Genomic DNA, 27206 nt, shown 5'->3' with positions numbered 1-27206 from the left:
ATCATTGTAAATACATCACAATGCAATGAAAAAGCCTGGCAGGGTGCACCGCCTATAGAAAGCTCCTTACTGTGTGATTTACTTTGACTCACTCAGTCATAGAAAGAAGCTGACGGAGGGATGAAGAGTCTCGCCTCACTGCTACCATGCTTTGTTTCCCTCCTCAGTTTCTGTCTCTGTCTGTGACTCAGAGCCTCCTCCACTGTATTACGCTCCAATTGCCTCCATCATTACATCCACCCTGTATTCCACTGTAACTGTGAGAAGACGTGTCCTGTTGATTAATTGTGAATGAAGTAAGGGCAGATTACACACAAACACACACCTTTAGTCCATTTGTTCCATTGACCACAGCTTCTTTTTTTAACCCGTCCTGACAGTTACAGTAGATCACCTCTCTCTGATATCCAAGCCACCTCTGGCTCTGTTTTCATCAATTATTGACTCGTTCCTCTTAACCAATACTCTTTGATGGGGCCTGTGGTTAACTTCCCCCAGCGGAATAGGTCATTTCTCTTCCGACAGTGACGCCGACACAGATCTCCAGATCTGTTCATTTATCAATCATAGATGTGAGGAGATTTTTCTTTTTTATTACAAAAGCAGAATTTCACAATTGACGGCAACAAAATACACTGCAAACACTTAAACTAACTGAATTATTTTAGTCAAATTAAAGTTTTCAAACCTTGAAATGGAAGAAAGTGCAGCCATTAGTTTGAGGTGATTGTTCTTGTTTCAAACAGATTCAAAAGATTCAGGCTGTTAAGTTCAAAAATGACATTTCCATACTCTTAAGTGTAAAAAAAACATAAATTACTGATTTGCTTTGGGATTGAAATATAGAGATTCATTACGAAATTCAGGATCTAAGTTCAGTACTTCATCATTTTAATTAAGTTTTGTTATGTTCATCCTTTATGCTAGTAGGTAATTCACTGAAAGTAACTGCTGACAAATGTGTCCTTCACTTTGCGTTTGAAATATTTACGCATTGGAGACAACATAAAATGACTGCAAAAGGAGTGACACATCCTTTTTGTGTCCTCTGAAATATAAAATCCTTACAGTCTTCAATTTTGACATCCAAAAGCCAAGAGGGATTACTCTGGCTGCCAAGATCAGTTTTAGCTGATGGCCGGTCTCGAGATGGCCTGAAAGTAAAGGGAGAGGACTGATTGTTGGGACATTTGGGGGGGGGGGGTTGTTCTGTGTGAGTGGCTTCAAGGAACTCCTTCTGATTCTGATGCTTTGTACCAGCCTGAAGGGATGCTTGTTGACATAAGCACCTGCTTAGGGGGACGTGGCGGCCGGCCAAGATCTCCTCCCGGACAGACTGCCTGCACAGAGGAGAGCAGACTGACCTGTGCTGAAGACGCTGTGATTAAAGTCAAAGAGAGGCGGAGAATAAAAGGAAGAACAGGATGAGAAGAGAGAGAGAGAGAGACGTCCTTTGTCTGAGGGAAGTCAAAAGAAAAAGACAAAGACCGCCCAGGAGACAGAGACAGGGAGAGCTCAGAGATGGAAACTGATAAGATTTCGTTGATACCGGTGCCTTAGTGCACTGTGCTTATCAGTCTGATCCTGTATTGATTCCCCATAACGATTTCTGACAAATGTTCTGTTGGGCAGAAAAACGTTTTTTTCTTTTTAGGTTTTATGGAGGTTTTCAGCATCAACACTATATATCAGAATCAGGACACATGCACATTATTGATAGACGTTACAATTAACTAATGTTAGTGAAACGCTTCACATGCAAGCTGTCATCTTTCTTGGTGACAGTTTCTTCTTCTCCACCATGACCTCCTAAAGTTGAAGGTCTCCATTCATGTAGATGCACGGCTTTGAAGTGAACTGAAGTAACTTTCAGAGATTGCTTCCTGACAAATGATGAACTCACTGGCGTACAGTTTCAATGGTTCGGTCAATTCGAACCAGCTCTCAGCTGGAGCCAGGTTCTCCATTCTCATCCCCCGGCATAAAGGGAGGAGATGATACAGGTCTACAGAGCAGAGAGCCGAGGGCTGTGCCATTTGAATATTGATTGGTTGGGGGTTATTTCAGGCCTGGGATTGCATTAGCACTTTGGCAGCAGATCCAAAAGGCTTTGGCTGACCACCAGAGTCTGAGCCACAATTGGTCGCCATTTTTTTGAGACAAAAACAACAGTTGCCTTCCAACCTTGGCCTCTTGATCACTCACTCGAAACCAAATTTTCTTAATCATGAGTGGGATGTTGGCATTAACACAGAGCGACAGGTTTGAGATGAGGAGTAAAAGATGGCGTGCGCTACAGTGGTAACATAATGGAAGAAAATGTTCCGGGTCTCTTGTGTTGCCATCGCACGAGAGCTTTGGCTCTCCACTGTGCATGGACCGTGGATGTGGCATGTTACCATGAGCACGCCTGAGCCCGGTCGCTAAGCAACATGGGCATCATAAACAGATTCCTGACTCCAAAAAATGAATCACTTGTCAGTCTCTACTTCTCTCTCACTGCCCCTCTCTTGTACGTCCAACGAGGAGCAACCGAAATGAGAAAACATTCATTCAAGTGCTCTCATCTTCCGTAATCTACCATATGGATGAGTTTATCACAAAATTACCTCCATGGTCGCATTCGTGTTCGTTAAATTGTCTGAGAGGGATGAGAGCCAGAGCGTCACACTTGAATAGAACTCCTAAGCATTGTGTTATGTAGTGGTGCGTAATTACAGAGGAGTCACTGATCTCCAGTGTCTGGAAGTGCGTTATTAAACTGACACTGGATGACATGCTGTGAGTCATTAGACACTGCTGTTAGAACCCTAATCACAGAGTAGACACACACACACACACACACACACATTCAGATGCTCATTAAGCTCCTCACTCACACACACGTTATTTTATTAACTGAAAATAGTTTTCCCTGTGCGATTCCACATCAGTGTGTGTCCACTTATGCTCAAACATCACTTTGAAATAATGAAGTAATAACTTCTCCACTACTTTCTATGCCGTTCTGAAGAAAGCCGAGCATATACAGTCGGGCACTTTACACAATTATGTCCTTCCAAGGATGTCTCTCATTGAAGGTGAGAGAGGTGCAATTTATTATCTTGAAATTGCTGAATAAACAACATAAATTTCTGCTCATGTCACATGCCACAGAGGTACAGTACAGTATTATTGGCAGGTAATTTATGCGGGTGGCGTCGCAGGCTGCAGGCGAGGCCTCTCAGAGTAAACTGGCCTCTCGCAGAGTGATCTTAGTGGGTATGATTAATGTTGTGAGTAGTTGCAAGGCATTAAAATATGACCCCCTTTGGTCGCAGTCAAATTGCATAGTGAAGGGGGAAAAATTTAAAGCTTCCGTTGTTATGGAAACGCATAATAAATCATAGGATTGGTAAAGACAAAGCAAAATGGAAAATATACTAATTGTTGAATTTGTCAGTGTGTTTCCAATTAGTTTTTTTAATCTGTGTTCAGGGACCTAGAAGCCTAAGAAACAATCATGCTGTGTACAGTATAATACTATACTATAGTTGTAGGCTACTAAATGTGTTTTCACATTTACATTTAGCATGGGTCTTGGGATTTGTGTTGCCTGTGTTTTGTTTTTTTGTCCGTGTATGTGTTAATTGTGCCTACAGGTGTAAATAACTTATACTGGACAAATACAAGCACACATTTCAGTATTGATTCTAATTGTTTGGCCTGTAAATGATCAGAAAGCAGCGAAAAGTTACAACCAGTTGGTCACATTTCAGAGGCACGTTTGGCTTGATCTGATATATTAGTTTGCTGTTTTCTATATGATGCAGCCAAAACCTCTTCTCTGTCTAAATTATAGATCCAGGATGATTCTTCCCATGCCTCGAGCCAAAGTGGCCGACTTCCTGCTCTGTGTTTCCATGCCAGAGGAGTATGAAGCATATTTAAAACAGGCAACCTTAGCCAAAGATGTATACACAGTTAGCAGTGAGGAGGCGGCACACAGAAGCTAAAAACAGATGGTTTGGCAAATGCACAAAACTATTGCAAAGCATATTGCAAACTTTCTTTCTTTTTTTTCCCAAACAAAATGGAGATGAATTGTTTTATCCTGCTGTGACATTGCACTTCTAAAGATACAACTTGCGAGTGTTTGAGAGTGGAGCCATTCAGAGTTTGGGATTATTTAAAGGGCCTGTTGTGGAGTGTGTGTGTGTGATGTAATATGATGCAAACACGTTTCTGTTCCTCACACCAGAGAATCCATTAATATTTCATATCTATAATGTTGCAGAAAATGTTGAATCAGTGGGATATAGTGTGTGCATGTGTGTGTGACTTTGGCCACCAGTGACTCATTATTTACCACTTCCTGCAGCGTGCAAGTGTGTGTATGTGTGGCTGCTATTGTCAGCCCAGCTGTCGCACTCTGTCTCTGCTGCTCCTGCTTTGTGTTTGGCGTCTCTGTTTCCCTCCATGAAACCTATCAGTATAGCCACACTGGGATCAACATTTGATGTGTCTCACTCATTATTGCTCATGAGCCTCAGACAGCTGCAGAACAAAGGTGTGCAATCTGCAAAATTATAGTTGACATGTTTTGTGTGTGCGGATTTTTCTCTCTAGGGCTTGACACATCAACATTAGCTCGGCGTGATGAGCACTGAGAGTGAAAAAAAACTGTCTTGTGAAATGATTGCAGACAATAAATCCTCACATCTTCACATCGCTGTTGCCAAAACACTGTCTGAGCTGAAGGAGGCTCCACCAGGCTAATTATCCTTCTAATCATTTAAAAAGAGACACAAAGAGCCAGAATCCCAAGGTGATGGAAATTGTGATGTTCCTGCACGATATGTGACATCCAGTAAATCTGTGTGTGTAGATGGAGGAGGGAGGGATAGGTGTGTGTAGAGAGCTGCCATGTCAACACAGTAGCCGGGTACAGCTGTAACAGGGAGTTGTTTGCAGCCAGCTGGCACACGAGAGGAGTTTGCTGCAGGAGAGATGAGCTGTCAGACCAGTCAGCACGGTGGTGGACAGCGAGGTAACAAGTGGGTGTGTTGGTGGAAGGCTGTTCCCTGTCTACCTGACCAAGTTTCTGCACAATATGGTTAACTTTTCATCTTGTACACGCTCGCTGTCCACTACTGTCCTGCTAGTCTGAGTCTGTGTGTTCGTAGTAGGGTTGCAAAGGGGCGGAAAATTTCCAGTAAATTTCCAGAAACTTTCCATGGGAAGTTAAGCTAGGGAATTTTGGAAATATTCCAAATTGGAAACTTTCCATGGGAATTATGGGAATTATGGGAATTTATGGGAATTATTAGGAATTTATGGGAATTAACTGGAAATTGGGGGTAATTTAAACAAACTATATCATATCCAAACATAAATGTAAATGTTTTGTTTTGTTCTAAGCAGACATCCATGCAAAATGATACAATTAAAAAACATTTCAACAGATTTATTTGTGAGTAGAACTTTATCAAGTTTTAATTCTTGAATGAACAATCAGTTCTTTTACTGAACAACAAAAACATGAATGTTGAGGATTAAGGGCCAACCTTCAATTTTGTAAATTTTGGATTTATTCCTGTTTATTCCCATATATTCCCGTTAATTCCCATGGAAATTCCAATTCCAACTTTGAAAATTCCCAGAAATTTGCAACCCTAGTTCGTAGTGTGTGTGTGTGTGTGTGTGTGTGACTGAGAGACTGCCGCTCTCTTTCTCTCTCTCACTCTGCTGCTGGCTCCCTACAGACTGAGCAGGATAGATCTGACTAAAGTGCTGCCAGTCACAACAGCAGATGCTCATGTTTCCTCTGCTCTCCCATGCCTCCCTACACATCAGCGAGATGGCAGGTGTGTGTGTACGTTCTTTTGTGAGTGTATGTGTGCACGTTTTTGTGTGTGTGTTTTCTTGTCCTGGCAGGACGAGATGCTCTAATCATACTGCCAGGAAACGTGTGTCAGCGAAGGAAGTGTGCGTGTTTACGCGGCACATCTCTGTGTGTCGCTCACAAAAGGCAGAATCAGAATCAGAGGAGGTTGCCGGGCGCAAACGTTTTAAATCGGTAATCCCATGTTTTTTTTTAGATGTCAGACGTGTAGGGTACCGTGGGAGACTTTTGTACTCTGTGTGTTACCTTACATTAATCCATCCTCTCATCTACCTACGCTCCAACTCTCCAACATCACCCCCCCCCCCAACAAGACACCAAAGGTAGAGGAAATCAAACCTGACAGAAGGTTTATACTGTAAAGCCACAAAGCTGCATTCGAGAGCTGCTGCTGACGCTGGAAACAGAGGGAACCACTGTGTCTCCGCAGGGTACATGTGTTTGTGCTGTAGACAGAAACACACATTTAGGTCAAACATTATTTGTCATATTTGCTCTTTTTTTTAACATTCTCAGTCACATTTCCCTATTTATAGAACTGTGTAATGCATCAATTATGTGCATACAGTAATAATGATAATATTTGTTTTCGGTTAATCACATACGACAGGAGGAGAAGCTCCTCAGAGAGCCAGGTTTTTGTAGCGTAAATCACTCCATTTGGCTCCTTGTGCATCGACATCAGTAGGAGATTTAGTGCATTACAGTGGATATGATTCATTTTCTCCAAACACGTACAGACAAACACACACAGGCTGTGTGGTGGTCACTTTCAGCCTGCACACACACACACTTTTATTCCCTCTTGTTGTCAGTTTTCTCTATTTGCTGTTTTATTTATATCGCAGCATATAAACGTATATCTCTTCTACCCCTGTGGCTGCATGTTAACTGCATTTAAAAGTAAAGAGACAAAAAGGTTTTTGCTCTCACCAGCAACAGGAAGTGGAACAACAGCTACACCGTCTGATTCTTTACTCGGAGGCTGCACAGCATCAACCAGCCACACATCATCCTCATTATCTGCACCTCAGCAATATGCTCTCATTAGTCATTCTATAACGACATGCTGACATCATAAAATTTTATGCCAGCTCATTAGCCAGTCCATATTTTTGCCATGCTTATTTATTCTCATTACTTACAGCACTTTTGAATTTGTGCTGCAGCCCAGATTTTCTGACATGTGTTTCACGTGGCACCTGTGAAGGCACCGTAGCCTTGGCACCAGTCGGAGAGGCGACATGTGCACGCTGTGGACTCGGCATGAAAGCAGCAGATACAAAGTGGAGGAAACTGCAACAGCTGCTGACCTTTGACTCTTGTGACCCCTCGGCCTGCTCCTAGAAACGCTCATTAATGAACCTGTTCCTTTGAGCGTGTGTCTGTGTGTGTAGCTGCTGGGAATTCGTCCTGACAGCTGTAACTTTTAGCCAACAGGAGTCAAAGACCAGGTCAGCAGCTCTCTTTGTAATGGTTTAAATCAACAAAGTGAACTCAATAAAGCCATAGATAAGATAAACCATAGGTGAGTGAATGCATTGCTGTGTAATTATAATTTTCTTTCTAGTACACATCAGTAGCAGTGGTATCTTTTGGAATAATCCCTGTGCATGTTCAGAAATTACCTAATTATGCGTATTTAAAATGAAAACCGATGTAAAGATTTAGCAGCTTTTCACTGCTTGGCTTTCCCAGTGAAGTAAATGCAGCGTGTCAGACGCAGCAGCGTTAGCCTCAGTCCTTCAATCTTATCATATTTCATTCTTTTGATGGTGCTTTGAGCTTGAATAGACTTCCAGAGTAAATCAACATTGCTTGGTTTGTAACCACAGGGTCAGATAAGTAGTTAAGTAGATTGATTGAAACACACACCCGAATGTTTCTTCTCACCAATGATGACCTGACTGGAAACCAACCACATGCAGTATTCCCATCAAGTCCATGCTGCTTGGTGGTTACCGGCAGCTGAAGACTAGAGATGCTTTTGTGTGGATGGAGAGACAGAAACATAAAGGTCTAATGTGGTAAAGGGAGGCCAACCGGGAGGATGTACACCAGAAATGTCATGTAAATGTAATCCAATTATAACTTTTTTTTTCCTCCAGTGACATATGCTTTCTCACTGACGCATAGAGAGGTGCAGCAAAACTTTCCTCCCCTGCAATAACCGCGCAGATAACACGCACAGCTTCACCTTTGCTCCTGTGCCAGCCGCGCACGAGCTCCCGTCCTCTGTGACAGCCGCCGCAAGAATTTCCCAACCCTAATGAGACATAGCCGAGGTAACCGTGTTTCAGACCGCTAAGAGTGTCAGCCCACCACCGTGGCGGCAGACATTGTGGGGCAGCACGGCGTACAGTACAGGCATAACGAGTGATGTGAAGCCAGATCTGCAGGAGGGGAGGTTTCATTATCAAGATGTTGCCTCAGTCCCAATTTAATATATAGGGAGAGAGTGGTGGGGGTCTTCCTTTTTTTTAAAAGAGAAAAAGAAAAAGCAGAAGCAGCAGAACAGAATAGTTACAACCATTAAATATCTGTTGAAGTCTTATTAAAAGGTACAACTTAATGATTTTGGATGAGTGATTCTGAAATTATCAACAGTGCAAAATTGTTGGTGTCATTTTTTAATGTCTGATTTTGCGCGCAAACGCTGCAGGTGATATCCCGGCATGATATTCTTGTGGCTGTCTTGTTCATTTCACGGCAGAATTAATTCAATAATTCATTGTTTCACCTCCCTCCGCCTCTCGTTTCATAAATTAATTTACTCCTGTGCCTCCGCCGGATCTTCACCTCTCCGTATGTGTGTGTGACGCCAGACCCTCCTGTGCTCGTACACATAAGCAGCAAAAGAGCTGGATTTGATATTTCCCAAGGGAAATTAATAGTACAGTGCATTTCTGGACCAGGTACAGATTAAAAGCTGGGGCCATTATAAACCCATTAACCTAGTCATTAGGACCAGATCTGGGGAAAAGATGGAATAGCTGTGGGTCTAATTTTAGCGTAACATTGTGTCACTGTATGGGCCTAATTCATACCAGTGGATGCTGAGAGGGAATTAGGTATTTTCCGTGAAACACTGTGTTTGCATCAGCAGCAGCATCATCTGAAAGCTGCCTTGGGGTTAAATGTCACAATTTCAAACGTAACCCTGCTCCTTTCCACAGCTTGGAGCAGATGTTTAACCTCACGTTTTTTTTTTTTTTTTTATAGGAATCTCGAATAAATTCTAACATGCTGTGTCTCTCTCTCCTCTCTCAGAGGCTGGCGTCGGAGGCAGAGCGGTATCAGATGTTTCACTCGTGGAGGGACGACAGCGAGGTGAGCGAGCGGCCATGTTCTGATATGTTCATTAACAGCGGCTGCGTTACGTACAGATCAAGCGGTGGCATGAACTCCACAAGAGGAGCTGGAGTGTATTCAATTTATGAATACGAATTCTTTATTGAAAAGGGGGCACGGGTCCTCAGAGAGGAAAACATTATTGGATCAGTTTATTGATTAATGTTATCAGTCAGTCATATCAATTAGCAGCTACCTCTCTAGTCTCTAGTTATATAATGAGATTTATTGACTAAACCATTAACTACAGAGCAAATGCAATATAGTGAAAAAAATAATGAAATGCATAATAAGTTGATGGTGGTGGGAGAGAACATGTGATGGATTTTAACAATAGGCTGTACAAATAATAACTGCTGCATCTATGAATGAGATTTGATGAATATTGTTAGATTTTAACCTCAACCGCCGTATCCAGGTGACTTCTCCTCGAATCTGGCTGGAGTTGGCCAGTAGATGTTGTGTCTCTGCAGGCAGTTGTGGGATGGCCTCTGTCCTGATAATCTAATGCATTCAACTTATCCTGCATTTATTTAGCAGGATAAATTTAGAGGAGGCAGGCATGACTCAAAAGCTGTTAAAAGGCTTCAAAAAGAAAAACGTGATATTTATCAAAAAGTTACACAAAATTACTGTGACACACTTCGGCTGTTTGATTCAATTGGTTTTGACTTGGCTTAGAAAAAAAAGAGATCACACGTGTTGACAAAGAAGAAAAAGTTTCTTGGAGCCGTGGCAAAGAAAGAATGAAGAATAATTCATGTATAAAATCATAAAGTGCATAAATGGCTGAAACAGCAAGATAGGCAAAACCTGCTGCCAAGTAACAGACCTGTATAAAAAATCCAACAAATAAGAGTCTTTTGTGATTAAATTGAGGTTTAAATGGAGGTTTTTCTCCAGTTGGCCCAGTGTCCACTTGTTGATCCTGTGACGTTAACCATTTGGCCCACAGTCTGGTCATCCACCACCCTGACCTGCTAAAAGAAGGTCTGTTGTTTGTGAGAGGAGGTTATTTTGGTCTGTCTGCTGTCAAACTGACAGTTAGTTGGTGAGAAGAGTAATCAAGTGTCAATTCTGGATCCGTAACTCTGCATGTCTGCACAATTAACTTCTTTAGTGGTTTGTGGCTGATGCCGGGTCCCGGTATGTCCGCTACATCATCATCCAGTATGATTGGTATAATTGGATGGCAAATCCCATTACAATGACAATCATCCTGTAATGACTTCATACTAGATTGAATTTCATTATTTAACATAATAGGCAGAAACAACCAGGCATGATTATGATGACCATACTGTACAAACACACACACACACACACACACACGCACACGCACACGCACACGCACACGCACACGCACACGCACACGCACACGCACACACACACACACACACCACACTCTGATACCGTAGTAGTTTAAGAACACATGAGAAGGGAATATACAGCAAATGATATAAGCTCACTATTATTTTACTCATTCAATTACTTTGCTCGAGTAGTGGCCCTCTCTCTCTCTCTCTCTCTCTCTCTCTCTCTCTCTCTCTCTCTCTCTCTCTCTCTCTCTCTCTCTCTCTCTCTCTCTCTCTCTGGGGATTACAATGCAGATCTCTCAGCTCTTCGCTGCCTGTGATCCATAATAAATGCAAATTGCGTTATTTCCTCTCCCTGATTTGCAGTGAGAAAATCCTCACGCTCTTTAACAAATGACTAATGGTATTGTGTTTACATCCTCAAGTGGAAGAACTTTGGAGCAACTCAACTTTGCCATTTAGCCTATTAGCTTGAGGAAACTCTTCAGTCATATTTGCCAAACCTTTAATGGTGCTTTTCCATTAAAAGTTTCTCATTATTCACATGTCTTGCATGCTGTCTTGTGCTTAGACAACAGGGAGGGAAATATCCTCTCTGGGAACAGAGTCATTTACCCGCTGTATTAGTCACCAAGTGTGATATTCCTTTGGCATGAGACGCTTGGCTAGAAAGCAAAATTAATTTTTTGGTTAATGTTATGGGGATTCCTGCGTACCTGAACCAATTAAATATCTGTCCTGCATTGTAAATAGGCAAAGGTGTGTGATGTGTGCAGGGAATTAATTCACACCGGTGCTATCGCAGATCAGAAAGATGAGAGAGTGAGTTTGTCGCAGTGTATTTGCAGCGCACAAAGTGACACGTACACAACTCGTAACACTTGATCCAGTTTTATGGTGAATTAGCAAGTTGGCCTTAACTGTGGATATGCTTTCATCTAAACTAAAAGCAACTGATTTAAGTAATTAGCTCTTATACTTATTTGATTTGATACTAATACACAAGAATGAAGAATACTGAGGACATGCATAAAGGCCTGAGACTCACTCACACATGGTGGCACATCATCATGGTGTCCCCGCATCTGAGGCCACAGCTGCACTGTAACTGTGCAGTGCTGTGTCTGCCCAAGGCTACTTCAGCCCCACATGGACCTGTTGGTGCTTTCATTACACACAGATCATGTGTGTCCTTTAGTGTATACCAGAAGCTGAATAACACTGTGCACTTGAGTATGTGTAATATGTGGCATTTGTTTGCTTTAACAAAGCAGCCAATTGGTGCATGTAAAAACCTTTTAGCACTGGGTGTGGTCAGGGCCGTTGCTAGGAACTCTGGGCCCCTTGAAAGAATACTGAAGTGGGCCCCTTCCCCCTGACTTGATATTGCCACTATGTATTATCTTTTTTTGTTTTGTTTATTGTTCTGTTACTCTATGTTCTTGACAGTGCCTGATACACATGGTGGGCTACTTTTGCTCCAGCATGGACTAAACCATTTTTAATAAGGAGGCAGGGGGTTATTACTTACATTGCATACTTTGTTTTGATGCTGATGCACAGTATGGATATTAGTCAGGGTTATATGGAGAATAATTTAATCATAGAAAGATTAGGCCACCGGGGGTTTTGTGGCCACTACTGGGCTGTGGGCCCCTAGAATTGTCTATGCAACGGCCCTGGGTGTGGTCATCTTGAGTGAGACGTCCATCATCAAATTTGGGGAAATTCTACATTAGTCTACATTTAATGAAAACAAGCTGTTTGGATTTGTATCATCATAAATCATGAGTATCAGCAGAGTGTGCTGTGGTGTGTGTGTATGTCCATGTGCATGTGCTTGTTCTCTGTCACCTTTGATAACTGGGCCAGTTCTACTGGGCACCTCTCCCTGCTGACTATAAACACTTAAAGATGCGACTACTACAGTTGACCAACACACTTGTGTGTGTCTGTTCAGTGTCTCACAATGACTTCAACCCTCTTTCTAAAGGCTGCTGCACAGAGATAAAGTTAAGTACGGTTTTCATGTTTACGTGGTGGTTTTTATATATTTACAGTTCTTTTAGTCTGAATTAATCTCATTTTTATGCACGAATGGGCTAAGAGTTGGCACGTCAAAAATAAACACTCCAGGTCATTAAATGTGATACTTTACGGCCCGTATAAACTTTCATTTGTGGAGAAAAAGGTCAAATTTTACAACTCTGTTGACAGACGAGTGTCTGCAGCTGCTGTGAAGGAAAAGCACCATAACAGGCGAGAGCAGATGATGATGATGATGTTAAGGAGGAGGATTATACAGTGATTGGATGGCATATTAAGTCATTAGGTTTTTACAAATGTGGACACAATCCGCTGTCACACAGAAAATTGTAATAACGATGTTTTAAAAGCATCTTATTATCTGGACAAGATATAGATTCAGATCACACGCACATTCACTTGGCAGTACACATCACACTCCCACCACAACACGCCATGGAAGTAATGGCATAAATCATTTATTGACTTTGCAGCACTTCCTCCCCCTTGATCATCAGTCTGCAGCTCTCACACATTAAGTGTTCCTGCACACAGTAGCCTCCCCTGAGGGGTGTGAAGGCGTGACCCTGGTGTGATCATCACCTCTTAAGGTGCACATCGTCTGCAGTAACATAACCTGACAGAGAGCATCATGGGACGGTCTGCTGTTATCATCTCTTTTGTTGTGCATATTGTTTTTGCTTGCATGTGCATATCGGCATATTTGCCTCACATCTGTTCAATGTGCGTATTGTTGAACTTAACACATTTCCTTGTCCTAAGTCATTAACAGTTTAAAAAACCAGCTCAACAGAGAGCAGATGCTGTTGTTTTGGCAGCGTTTACTCAGCTAAATAGTCGTTGTGAGCTGATATTAAACTGTGTAAGCTAAGCTAACGGTGGCAGCGGCAGGCGGAGTCGCTGTCCTGTTTGCTTGCAGCTGCAGAGGTGGTAGGCAGGTGGTGGGAGTCAGTGAGCCAGCTCTGTGGCTGCAGGGCATCTTTATGTCAGCAGCTAGGCTAGCTCGTTAGCGCCCTGCTTAGCCTGTGTGCTGACAGGAAGCCCGGCAGTGTGAGAGCAAAACAACACCACTTATTTCACTGATACTCAGCGTCAAACACAGGCCACGGCTCTGTAAGGTAACACAGCGAGATTCAGACCATTTACACAGTCACAGAAGTAACTTCAAAAGCCTCCCGGTGTGGCAGTTTGACTTTGTTATTTAATTTTTTTTATTTTTTACTCGGATTAAAGCTTTTTTTCCATGACAGAATCTTTTAGCCTCTGTGATATACAGTTAGCATTTTTCCTTTTATCTTTTTTCACCCATAAAAAGTACTGCTTTTCAAAATCAGGCACAGGTTTTTACTGAAATTGGTTTTGAATGGCAATAGCAAAATAAGGTGGGGATAAACACATTTCCATGAGTCCATGAGGAGTTGTCTGGTCTATCAAAGTTGGTGTTGTCATACAGGTGTGACAAAGTAACTGATGTTAATCACGATACAGTTAAAACTTTAAACCAAAGTGGAGTGAGAGAAACACCTTCTTTTTTTATATAGCTACCTGTTATTAAGTTTCTCTTCATGGATTTGTATTTCCTCTGTTTTATCACTCATTGTTTCTTTTCTTCCAATCCCTCTACAGGCCGACAAGATTGTTTACTACAATGCCAAAGATGACGTAAGTATAACTTGATTCCACCATTCTGATATCAAAAGCCCATGAGCAACCCATATCCACCCCCTTAAGAAATTATTACCATGGCAACAAACCTGATGGTATGTTTTATTGATGACCTGTAAGTATATATTTTACCCTTGTGCAACAAAGTTGCAGTTTTTTCTTGTCGGGGCCAATGTATGTTTTAGCCGCCTCGCACTCAAAAACACATGAGTATGCGTGAGACATTGAATGCCTCCCCTGGCCTCAGACGTCATCTGTCTGCTCTGATAAACAGGGATCAGCATCTAATTCCTCTGCACTGTCCCAGTGGGAAAGAGCCACACACCCACAGCACACTAATGTCACTCTGTATTTGACTGACAGGCTGTCTCCCCCGTTCCTCTCTCTCTGGATGCCTGGGTTTATGTTTCACTGCCCAAAATTAAGATTCAGTTTCTCTTTTTTTTTTATCCGTCAGTAGTGACATTTCAGTGAATACTCAACATTGACACTATGTCACTCACAGTAACAAGGAACTACATGCAGTTTGTTTAGGGTGGACATGGATACACAAACTGCTCTCAAGCCAAAAGATGCTTTGCAAGACAGTTTCAAAACTCGATGTCCTGTTTTTTTTTGTTTTTTGTTTTCCTTTCTGCAGCTGAATCAAACAGACAAGAAGAACCGGTATGTTCCAGATGACTTCCACATAGACCCGGACTTCAAACGACTCGTCTCTTACAACACCACTGCTGTCCACATCCCTACGGATATATATGAAGGCTGTAAGTTGAAAGACGCACTTAAAATCTCTCTCATGTTGTCCGAGCACACCTCTATTATAAATAGTAAAACATAGCAAGCTGCCACCTCCCACCCTGCTCTCTGTCTCACAGTATCTCCGTCATCACTATGTGCAGTATCTACTGTACGTTCCCATGATGTGGAGCTCGGGCTCCCAGCGCCGTCTGCAGTGTAGACACATCCACACCGAGCCATTCTACTCTATATATAGCCCAGCTACCAAAAGGGCCAATGGCCAACATACTCGAGCCCTCTCTTTAGCCTGGTCACCAGCTGCTCCTTTCCCTCCCGCTCATAGCTGACCCTCCTCAACCTCTCGGGACAGTTGTACAGGATGTCAGATCTTTTTTTGTGGCTGCTTCGTACCAGTGTGACATTGTTTTTATTTTTGGTTTATATTTCACAGTTTTTATTTCCACTATCTCAGGTTTTTACTTTATACTGTATATTCATTCCTTTAATCTTCTGAATTATTTGTGCTGTGAAGAGTTTAAAGTTTAATTTAGTCATGTGAGTGGTGCAGCTCTGGGGAAATTTTGTAAATACTTTCATGGTGCCCAGGTGATGCATCATAATGGCTATATAGTTACGACCATGAATAGATTTTTCATTTCATGTAGTTGTGTTTTATTCATAGTGCCAGTTACCAAATGTTAGGACATGGTACTATAGCACATGCTAACAGGGATATGTTAGACACAGAAATATAGCATAACAATATTTACGTGCATCTTGCACTGGTGGTACAGGAGGGCTTCAAATGCCCTTGGGCACTTTTTCCACAACTCCTTTTTCGAACCGCTGTCACTATGTGGTCTAATTACACTTCTCTCACATCGAGCTGATCTAAAGTTAGAGCCCTAACTTCATCGGGATAACTCTCCACCACTCCCTCCTGGAGCCTCTCCCAGTATGTGTTGGACATAACGGAGGAAAGCACATTAGACAGGTCACCAGTCAAACCAGATTTGGTTTACAGTGATTAAATCTGGTATGATGAAGCATGCTATTACCTGATGTGGCCAGCTTGAAACTCTTTGAGACAAATTTGAGTCATCAAGAGCCACATAATTGGACTTTTATCCTTTATGACCCAGCAGTGCCAAATCCAAAACAGACATTACTGTAAAATTAATATTATCAGGCTAATGGCTTTTGCCTGAGTAGCATGGAGTTTGTTGTTTTTTTATGACTCTGAATAACACGGATACCAATCTAGATGATTTTTATTATGTGATAATTGCATACAAGACATGCACAGTATTACAGTCTGCAGTAAGTCCTTGGAAAACCTGAGGTGACAACAATATGACACATGATATGTGGTGGTGAGTGTTGTAGTAATGCATTTATATGTGGTTGAGAAACAATATGCTGCGTTAGATTATTTGAAATATACATTGCCTTGGTTTTTGTTTACACATTTGTTCTGAAAACAATATTATGTGAAACAAACACAAGCTTCCTCAGAAGAGATAAAAGGACTAACGTAGATGGTTGACTGTGTACACACATACAGTATAGACATACAGTATAGACACAAATAAATGCACGCATGCATTGACATAATCCTCTGGGTTACTACACTCTTATTCAAGGACAATGATGAGCACAGTGGAAGGACTGACACACACATAAGACACAAAAGGGTGCCAACACGTCTTAATACACACTTGCACACTGAAATATGAGTTACAGGATGTCCTTTCTTGTAGACACACTCACAGAGATATTTATACACACAGTTAGTATATGGCAAAAAGGGGAAAAAAAGCATTAGGCAAAAAAGAAGGTTGATGATCGCCTGGCTTCAGAAAATAAGGGTGATTATTAAATAAGAAATGATAGGAACACTAATATTGTTATATTGTAAATTCATTGAACCTTATAAAATTTAGCAGGGATCAAAACAGTTAAATAATTTCCTTATTCCCAGTTCATATGCAGCATGAGCTAATAGCCTGCCTGGCATTGATTGAGCATTCAATATCAATTTCACTAATGGTCGTCACAGTGGGTTTGCTAAATGCAGTGGACTGGGTCACATGACTTTAATGCCCTTATACAGTGAGTCACTCAACATAAGTTGGACTATAAATGTGCAGTGTGATGGGCCTCTGAGGCCTCTGAGTGTGCAGACATTTTTGTCATTGCCAAATGGCCAAATGCACTCAGTTATTTTTACAGGCAGCAGTTATAATGATGCAAGGGCGGAGGGGAGGGTTGGGGCTTGGTCCCAGCGTGATTCATGTCTGTCTTTTTTTTTCTCCCTTTCATTCTCTTTTCATTTCTTTTCTTTTCTTTCCTTTCATTTCATAATCCATATATTAACTGGTCTCTCCTGAAGCTGCATCTGTTTGATCTCTCTCAGCTCTCTGGCAGGTGGTGGAGGGCGGTTCTAGGTGGAGCTCCAGTGGTGAAGCTGAGCTGATGTTGGTCCTCTTTCTTTCTTTCTTTCTTTCTCTCTCCCTCTCTCCTCCTCCTCCTCTTTTCTCCCTCTCTCTTTCTATCTATCTATCGCTCTCTTTCTCTCTCTGTCTCCAAGGATGGGCTGCCACATCGATGCCACTCCGGCTGGCCAGCACTGTCAGCGTTGCTATGGCAATGTGTTTTCGTGTGTATGTGTGTGCGTGTGTGTAGGAGGAGACACACACAGTGGGACACGCCCTGATGTTCTATCTTGTTGTGTGGGGGAAAGAGTGGTAACTTGATTAGAGGATTTTGTCTGGCGTCCTTGTGGCTTTTTACTGCTGCTGAAGGAGAGGTGTGTCATCCAGCTCTCCTTTAATTGTCCCACACTGTCCACCACTGCGACACCTTGTCAGTCCTTCCTCTTCCTCTTTCTTCCTTCTTCTCCCTTCTCATCCTTTTCCACCACCTTGCTTCCTTCCATCTACAGCTCTACATCTTCACCTTGACCTCCATCCACCTCTCCCCTCATCCCCTGATTCGCTTTATTAAGCATATTAATAGCGGGGTGTGTTGAGACAAATGTGCTACTGTCGTTCTCTCCCACATTACTCCTGCTGATTGGAATCTATTCCCCCCCACTGATGCAGTGTGGGTGGTCAGACCGGGATTCATTATCGTGTTCGTGTGTGTGTGTGCACGCACAGTGGAGATGAATCAGAGTTTGTCTGCGTGTGTGAACATGTTTTAGAGAGAGAGAGAGAGAAATGGAAAAGAAAGAAAGAGAAACGCTCGGGCTGTGAGAGTCGCCGCGTGTGCGTCACGTCACGTCACATGCACCTCTACTGTACTGTATACGGATCTCATGGCTGCGTATGCGTGGCTTCTCGCTCATTAGGCAGATTGGCGTGGATGCGATGAGAGGAGATGAGAGGAGAGGAGAGCATCGCGGCCTTGGCAAGAAGATCCGAGGCTCGTCTGATGCCCGTTTGCATCAACGCTGTGTGGCACCTGTCAGCCCGAGACACGCACACACTGTGACGTGCTGAGATACTCCGACACAGTGTGTGTGAGTGTGTTTGTGTTGAAGTCACGGCCCCCGTGGCAAAGCTCACAGTGTAAAAAATTGATTTTTTTCCTCTTTTTTTTTTCCTTTTTTTGCAGGCTTGTGCCACTTGACACATGTCCTGTTTCGTTTACAGTGCTGGCTGCCAAACTCTTAGGTATCTTCATTTCCATCTCTCTCCACATCCTTCTGTCCCGCCTCTGTCCCCCCCTTCACTGTCATTACTCCCGCGACCCGTGTCCTTCCGACAAGTTGGATACCTTCCCAGGATGCTCTAATCAGCTGATTGCGTTTCTCATTTGGATTCCCCTCCAGGCCAGAAAGTCCCCAGACCAAGTCTCTTCCTTGTAATCCTGTTTGATCTCTCCATAAAACCTCTTAGAAAATAATGAAGGACTTCTTGGATGTCACGCGGCGTATTGTTAAATTATATCTGTGATGGTAAAATGTCATTTAGTGAAAAATTTGCGACGTTATGATGCCTATGAGGCTTAAACATACTCGATAGTCAATAGTGTCTAGTGTGTAACTCATCTGAAAGCAGTGGAGACTACAAAAAGGGCTTTTCTCACCTTCATGATCTCAACAGCTTCCTCACGCTACAGAAATAAAAATAGAAATCAAGTATGTCCACTTATATTTACGTCATTGCAATTGAAGTGCGATCGATCCATGTGTTTGTTACCCAGGTAGCAAAATAAATCTGGCCCCCACACTTGGCCCATATACAGTACAGCATGATGCTACCTCCACATGCCAGACAACACTGGATGGTAACAGCCAGAATCTGCTGGAGGTATATGGGCCATATTTGAGCCAAGGACCAACAAGGCACATGTTGGACTAGAGGTTTCATTTTTCTCTCACCCATCTCATCACATCATAAATTTATATTTTAGGCTTTATGGCCAAATAGATAAAGTTGGATTTAGCCAATCCCAGGACTGAACTCCAGAATGGTAACATCACATAATAGGACAAATCATAATCTTTTAAAATGTCTGAAAACATCAGATGCAGTAAAATAGTGTGACATGGAGTAAATGAGACTTTTTATTTTTATATAATCCAACATCGCACATCACAGCTCAGCTCAAGTCACCCATAAAGTTTATTCTCCTCCAGCTGTTCTTGTTGTCCATGCCTGTCCATCAGACATTTCATCCAAATGTTTGCCCCTTTCTCAGTTTCTTGTGTAAATCATTAAAAAAAACAAAATTTTCATTTTTTTTTACACACATTCCTTTCTTATTTAGTCTAGAAAAATGACTATTTGTGTTCATGCAGGATTTCAGGGTTTGCGTGCTATTGCTCGACAGAGCATCATGCCATTTGATGCTCCCAGCACACACCAGAGGTGCCGTTCGTTCAGACAGATAAAGTTGTCAGCGCTCAGGAAGGGGGATGTGATGATCTCGAACACTGCTGTGTTACTACTGAGCTGACAAGTGTTGGTGCTGGGAAACAGCGTAGTGTGTCTTGTGGGCCGTCATGATGAACAATAGGAACAAGTGTTTTTGATGTGCATCACACGCTGCTGGTTTGTGTTGCCCTAAATATCGGTTGCTAGGTCGTCGCTAGGTCGTTAAGTATGCAAGTATTTCCTCTCACTGTCAAGACGTATAAAAGTGGATGTATGTGAAAGGATGTATTATATATGGGCGTTCATCCTCTGTTGAACCGCTGATCCTTAGGTGTGTCACAAGTTAAAGGGGATATCAGCGCTGTGTGTGAACAGTACGTATTCGTGCCCACATCACAATGAGTCGTGAGTAGCAAAGTATCATCGAGTGGAGGCGCCCCCTCTGATACGATGATTACAGGTTCTCACCACTTCAGCCCCCACCATGTAATTACTTTCAAATGCACAGGCAGTTTGAGCCACCAGCTAGCTGATGACAGGGAACGCCACAGGGGCATCGCTTGGCATAGCACGGCGCAGCTTTCCCTCCTCTCTCTCCCGCTCCTTCCCTCACCTCCGCCAGCCGCCACCCTCATCACTCACTGCCAGAATCCTGTTTGATTTGTTTTTGAAAGCATCTACATGCCTCGCAGGGGATATTTAGTATTTTCTCCTCCATATTCAGTTCCCATGTCTCTCCTCGTCCCATGAATCATTCATTTATTTTTATTTTTTCTTATCTCCCACTTGTTAACCATGTGATATTTGAATTCTGCAATTTATGAGGCCTGTTGTTAGGGCATCTTCACTCAATTCATTATTTCTGTGTGACAAATCTGAATTCAAATCCCAAAGTAGGTTAAGTTCAACAAGAGTTTAGCATGGGTAAAGAGAAGCAACGTCAAATCCTGAAAGCTCAGTGCTGGAACCAACCTTAAAAACATTATATATACTGTATATATCAATTTTGGACCAGACCGGCAACCAAACATGAAATAGTCATTTGTTTTCAAGTTCAGCTTTGGTGAATTATGTCACATGAACTTGTATTGTTAACCAGTTAGCTGAACTCTGAATGTACGGAGAGCCAGAAGGTCCAAAATTAGCCGTCGCTTATGAGCTATGTTCACTGTGAATTATTGCAGAGCTTTTTTCCACCACAACTAGTATTTATCGAACAGAAACATCTGTAATCCTGAGAAAAGAGACAGAGTAAATGTCGCAGAAAATAAAACTGTTATTCTTTTCTCATGTTTGCTTGTTTGTTTGGAGATGCTTCTCATTTCGGCCACTCGCCGTGGCAACCTCGAGACGCCGACACACATCTCCACAGAGATGGATCTGTTTCCACTGAAACTGTGATTTGTTGCAGTATTTGGCTGAGATCAGAGGACGCTGCCTCGCCACGCCTTTTGATTTTGATGTTGCTGTGAGCTTATCGTTGGTGCCTGACCGTGCCCGTCATTTTAGTGTGTGAGCTTGGAGTTGGTGTGGTGTGTGTCTGTATCCAAAGCTCCTATGGGAGACTATAATGGATTTGTCAGTTTTGCACAAAGGAAGCATAAAAACACACAGTGAGTAAGAACACAGACTCAGTCGCTGCTCATTATGTCCACACACACACACACACACACACACACACACACACACACACACACACACCCCAATCACCTAATGGGTTGGTCACAGCATTGAATTGAAAAACTGAATATGCTCTTTTCTTGGTAGATCTCTATAAGCATGAGCTGTGTGGGGTGGAACATGCCAGTGCCTCCTGTATGAGACTTCTTGTTACTGATGTCACGGAAACTAGCAGGACTAATCCATTAAGGGCCGTCCTCGGGGAGTACAGAGATCAGGCCTGAACACATTGTCACCACTTATCATTGGGATATGCTTTTCCTCTACAGTGCCACAGGGAGTCATTTAAAGCCAAAACCCTCTCTTTAACCTACAAAGCATGGGAATAGAGCCTTGTTGAGGGAGGTTTCAGGACAATCAGTGGAAAAAATGAAGGGGGGTCGGGGATGTCACACAGGAAAAATATATATTTTTTAAGGCTGGACGTTGCTTGTTTACTCAGTTAATTCTCACTGTGCAGCAGCAAAACCTTTTTCTCAGGGATCGTATAAAGGACATTTTCTCAGGAAACAAAGGTTCAAAAGTTTGTTTTAAATTTTTTTTTTTTAGTTTTTCTACATAGCAAACCAGTTTTCTTTTTGGGCTTAGTTTCAGTTTGTGGTGCTGATGAATTCAATTGCATTTTACACAGATAGGATTTTATATATATACAGTATATATATTTAGCCTCTTCTCATTAACATACATAGTATTGGCAAATTCTTAGAAACATATGTATGACGTTATCATTTGGGTCTGATCTCATTGGATGAATTGCTATCTAATTTGGTGCAGATATTAATTTGTGACCTCAGGATGAATTCTTTGAACTTTTGAGATGTTGAAGGGTTAGTTCAACATTTTGGCAAATTTTTCCATTGCCATAATCCCTATAGTCATAGGAGTAGGTTAATTACCTTTAATTGTCGTCGGTGCCAGTTATTTTTTTAGATTTAGATTTAGTTTGATGAGGGGAAACGCGAAAGTACCGTGCAGCTCGCGTCTCTGCCCCGCCGATCTAAAAACAGCTTGCACCAACAATTAAAAGTAATTAACCTACTCCTAAAACTACAGGGATTATGGCGATAGGCGGATTTGCCAAAATGTTGAACTATCCTTTTAACATTTTTTTTATCTAGCTCCATCATCTTGGCAAAATCAAATACCTGTGTAGCCTTAGCTGCTACGCGAGTATTGTCAATGTGAGCATGCTGGCACAGGTTCATTAGCTTAGAGAACATCACAGTGCCATTTGAGTGACTCTTGATACTGGCTGAATTTGATTCTTCTGTAAGATCCTATGAGTTGGCAAAAACCTGTGTGTTGTCATTGAGTACTGGCTAAAAATAAATGAGGTTTGTGGGCTTTTTTTCAGGCAAATGTGTCAGTCAAGTGCTGAAGATCAAATTCAATTCCCCCTCTCTCCTCTGCCATGCTTTCTCTTTTTGCTGAGTTATACAATTCTCTAACGGCGTTACGGGCACAGGTGCTTCACACTAACTCACTTTGAACCACACACCTACTCGTCATCTGTCACGTATGACTCCGCCTCAGCAAACCCCATATTTCCTGGATGTCCCCTGTCTTGCTTTTTTTTTGTTCATGTTTCTTAAATCTAGCTGCTTCCACACAAAAGCATGTAAATACTTATAGATGGCGGCATTTTACACACACATTCTCTCTCTCTCACATACACACACACATCACACTAGTATGAGTCATGCACAGCATCAGTTTGACATGCAGCCCACTCTCTCAGGCAGAGCGCTGCCTTTTTGGATCAAACTAGATTGTTGGAGCATTAAGGCAGTAAGAGCTCCTGCAGACAAACAGGTAAACAAAAACGTTTACTGTATGTCCGTCCCCTGAGTATCCACAAGATGATTTTGTCTTATTCCAGAAATATCAAATTGAATCACCCTGTTTTTAACCCCTCTTTCACCCCCTCTCTCTCTCCTTTGTGCCTCCCCCCTCTCTTTTGCTCACTTTCTAATGCAGCAGATTGTGCTGTGTGTTTTGAGTGTGTGTTTTCAGAGTTTTTTCACTGAAAGAAATGGAAATATCTCATCAAAGCAGACTGACGTCAGTTTCAATATATGTGAGGAGGCTTCCTCAAAGTCGTCAATGTCGGCAGCCTAATACTGAATCTGCGTGTGTGTGGTTGTGCGTGTTAAATTTTCAAGCATGGGTTCTCCTTCCTCAGAATTACTTTTTCAAAGTAAATGGTTTTTGAAAAGCCTTGGCATTTTCTGCTTGTGTGACTTTTATGATTTTTCACTTCTGCACAAATGTGACTCATTTAATCTCTGTTTGTGTGTTTATTCTAGCTACCATCATTTTGAACGAGTTAAACTGGACAGAAGCCTTGGAGGATGTTTTCCGTAAAAACAAAGAGGAAGACCCTTCGCTCCTCTGGCAGGTGTTTGGCTCTGCCACTGGACTGGCTCGCTACTACCCAGGTGAGCAGCCCAGCAGCCAATGAGGTTTCTCCGTCTCTAGCCCACTGACTTTTGCGTGGTCGATGATGGGAACAAAAAAAATGCCACCAAAGGGCCGTTTCATCAAGCTGGCGACAGATGTAAAAACACATGCAGACTTGTGCTTCTGAACTCTGTGCTGCTGTTGGCCGACTTTGTCACAACTCGGTCTCGTGACTGTGGGCTGAGAGAGGCCACACAGTCATGAATGAGTTATTTTATGAAAACATAAACATATGCGTGTGTGAACACCAGCCATGATCATTGTTTTTCCCATAATGTTTGTTGTTGTTGCAGCTGATCTTCATCATCACAAAAACTACAAGTTATGAGAATCAGCTGGAATCATGAGGCAATTAGCTCAGGCATAAAAACAGGATGCAGTAACAACAACTACCTCATATTTCTTTAGTCTTTGCAGTCGCAGCAAGGTCCAGGAAGTCCCTGCTCCAGGAAACCTCCTTAAAAAAACACAACTTGTTGCTATTACATTTTGGTTTGTGTACAGATTAAATATTTGGACAGGCCAATGAGCACATTTTTTTAATTCCTAAGGTAGAGCCAGACTAAATGTTGCCTCCTGGGTCTTGTTGGATATTTACTTGCACATAGACAATGAGCTGACAGCGGTGGGCACGATTCCTTTACGGTATAAGCGCTAAGAATACAGAGATAAAGCATCTTACATTGGGATCACCTTAGAGCAGTGTGTTTATTCAATATGCTGCATAACTGTCAACCATTTTTTTCCTTCTGCCAAACCCCAGCATCCCCTTGGATGGACTTGAGCAACTCAGAAAATAAGATCGACCTGTACGACGTGCGCAGGCGACCGTGGTGAGTGCAAACACTTGTTATGGGACGTGCAGTTTGTGCTTCTGTGTCTCTTATCATCTCATTGTCAGTCATTATTCTAGTGTTTGTCAAGGGCACACACACAAGCTCATTCAATCTACCTGTGTAATAGTCACATTAAAGATTCATTTGCCAAAACTATATTTGCATGTTACATAAATTGATTGCATATAAGACCTGTACACACACACACACACACACACACACACACACACACACACACACACACACACACACACACACACACACACACACACACACACAGTTTAAAACAAGCAAATCCAGGTCTCTGACCAAAGCCAAACAAACACATCAGAGCACTATGATGATAAAGCTGCTGCAGATCAAAGGGTACCAATTCAAAAGCTTCATTAAATCCAAAAATGATTAAAATATGGCTGGAAGCCACCAATTCTCTTTTAACTAGGTTATTAAATTTCATTACTTGCAAAAGCCCCCTCAGCCCCTGTGTACCCAAACTCTGAACACAGACATGCTGTTTATTTATGAAAGACACTATTAGATGTGCTAAGTCTTTGTGCAGTGTAGAAACAAACATAAAACAGGCATTTTGCATTTTTACAGTCACCTTTATGTCCATTTTGTGTTTTTGCCACTTGTGTGCACATGTGAATCTCTTTATGTTCTCACTGTCCACGACCTATGTGTGTGTTGTTGCTCACCAGGTACATTCAAGGGGCGGCTTCACCCAAGGACATGCTGATCCTGGTGGATGCGTGAGTGACGACCCCATGATTCATCCATTACAGTCAGATTTTATTTTATTTTTGCACGCCAGATGCTAACTCTCTGACTGGCTTCGTCCCGCTGGGCGCTGCTGCTGTACTGTGCTCGCGGCTGCCTCCGCGCCCCTGTGACACTGACGAAACAAAACGCAATCAGTGTATCGGGCAAGCTCATCATTTACAGTCTGGTTGTGTCTTTCTCTGGTTTATGTCTCAAATATTAAAGCTTAGAAGTACTAAGCTGTTCAAAGAGGATGTTTACATATTCTTTTAAGTAGCATTACATTACGTAAGTGGAAAGAGCGACCCAAACGTCAAGGATAAGCCTAGAAATGTTCTGTGTTTTCATTATTGTCAATAGTAAAATCCTGATATAGCTCTTGCCTCTGTGCCATAGAGTTCAGTTTTTGTCCAAGAACTGTTAAATAATAGACCATCACTGGTTGATATGTCTCTTCATTACCATGAACATGGGTACTGTAGTTCATTTCAACTGTACATACATTGTAAAAAAAAAAGCTCACAGAATGTGTATTAACCCACACATGAAATAAGTTTCTTCCTTATTTACCACAAGTTTAACTTAGAACATCTGCTCGTGTTGTGTAGCATTTTTGTCGGCATCCAATAGATTTCTCTGGTAATTTTCACTCGGTTGGAGTTTTCATTATAAATGACACCCATTGCACTGCACCAGGGCTACAATGACAATGCAGCATGATGAATGAGAAACTAAATTTGTCCACTCGTAGCTCTTAACACAGCGCTGGTAATTGGTACTCAAATCTGCCACTGTCACGCTTGGAACTCCTTTTCTATTCTGTCACCTGGAGGAACCAATTAAGTGATATATTTATAGATGTGTCTAGACCGGGCTCATGTTTTCAAGATGGAGAATTATTACATGAGACATTCATTTTCTGCTAACATTAACAATTTGTATGTAGTTCATTAGCTGTCACATGCCAGTGGCACTCAAATCATGTCATTAACAAGTACTATTGATTTCCTTTTTTAATGTGATGCGTAAATCTACATCTTAGCTTTCATATTAATGGAAGAAACTTGGTCCCGTATGTGGATATCTCACCAGCAAGCCACATTGCTCTGACATTTGATACAGATAACTGTGATTTGGATACCCAATGACCCTTCCTTCAGCGCCCTGACCAGGCAGATGGTCCGTTATTCTTTGCACAAAATATCAAAGGGTAAACTGACAGACTAAGGTATTTGTCCTTTAAAAGGTTTTGGTTTATTCACCCGTCTATTCTTTGCCTTATGTGGCAACAAAAAAGTAGCTTTAAAAGAGAACTTACCTAATTTTCACTTTAAATTTTTTGTACCATTTTATTGATTTATGTTGTATGATGCACATCATCTTTTTTTTTCCTGCAGGAGTGGCAGCGTTTCAGGTCTCACCCTCAGACTCATCCGAACATCCGTTAGCAAAATGCTGGAGACCCTGTCTGATGACGACTACGTGAACGTCGTCTCCGTGAGTATTCACACAGCTAATACTTGAGAATTTGAACACCAATACAAATAAATGTGTCCTATAATAACATTTACTGGAGAAATACTCC

At 42.1% G+C, this 27206-nt stretch overlaps 1 protein-coding gene across 1 annotated transcript in view; it reads left to right on the top strand.

Moving 5' to 3' along the window:
• cacna2d1a (calcium channel, voltage-dependent, alpha 2/delta subunit 1a) overlaps positions 1–27206 on the top strand; it is an 87640-nt gene that overhangs the window by 27416 nt on the left and 33018 nt on the right. Inside the window, exons 4-10 of the mRNA XM_083999615.1 lie at positions 9155–9214; positions 14224–14259; positions 14903–15026; positions 23870–24001; positions 24787–24856; positions 25561–25611; positions 27019–27118. Coding sequence (XP_083855741.1) covers positions 9155–9214; positions 14224–14259; positions 14903–15026; positions 23870–24001; positions 24787–24856; positions 25561–25611; positions 27019–27118 — 573 coding nt within the window. The remainder of the gene's footprint in view (positions 1–9154; positions 9215–14223; positions 14260–14902; positions 15027–23869; positions 24002–24786; positions 24857–25560; positions 25612–27018; positions 27119–27206) is intronic.

The sequence above is a fragment of the Trachurus trachurus genome (assembly GCF_905171665.1).
Source record: "Trachurus trachurus genome assembly, chromosome: 23".
NCBI lineage: Eukaryota > Metazoa > Chordata > Actinopteri > Carangiformes > Carangidae > Trachurus > Trachurus trachurus.
The sequence above is the reverse complement of the archived record's forward strand: the minus strand, read 5'-3'. Positions and strand labels throughout refer to the sequence as shown.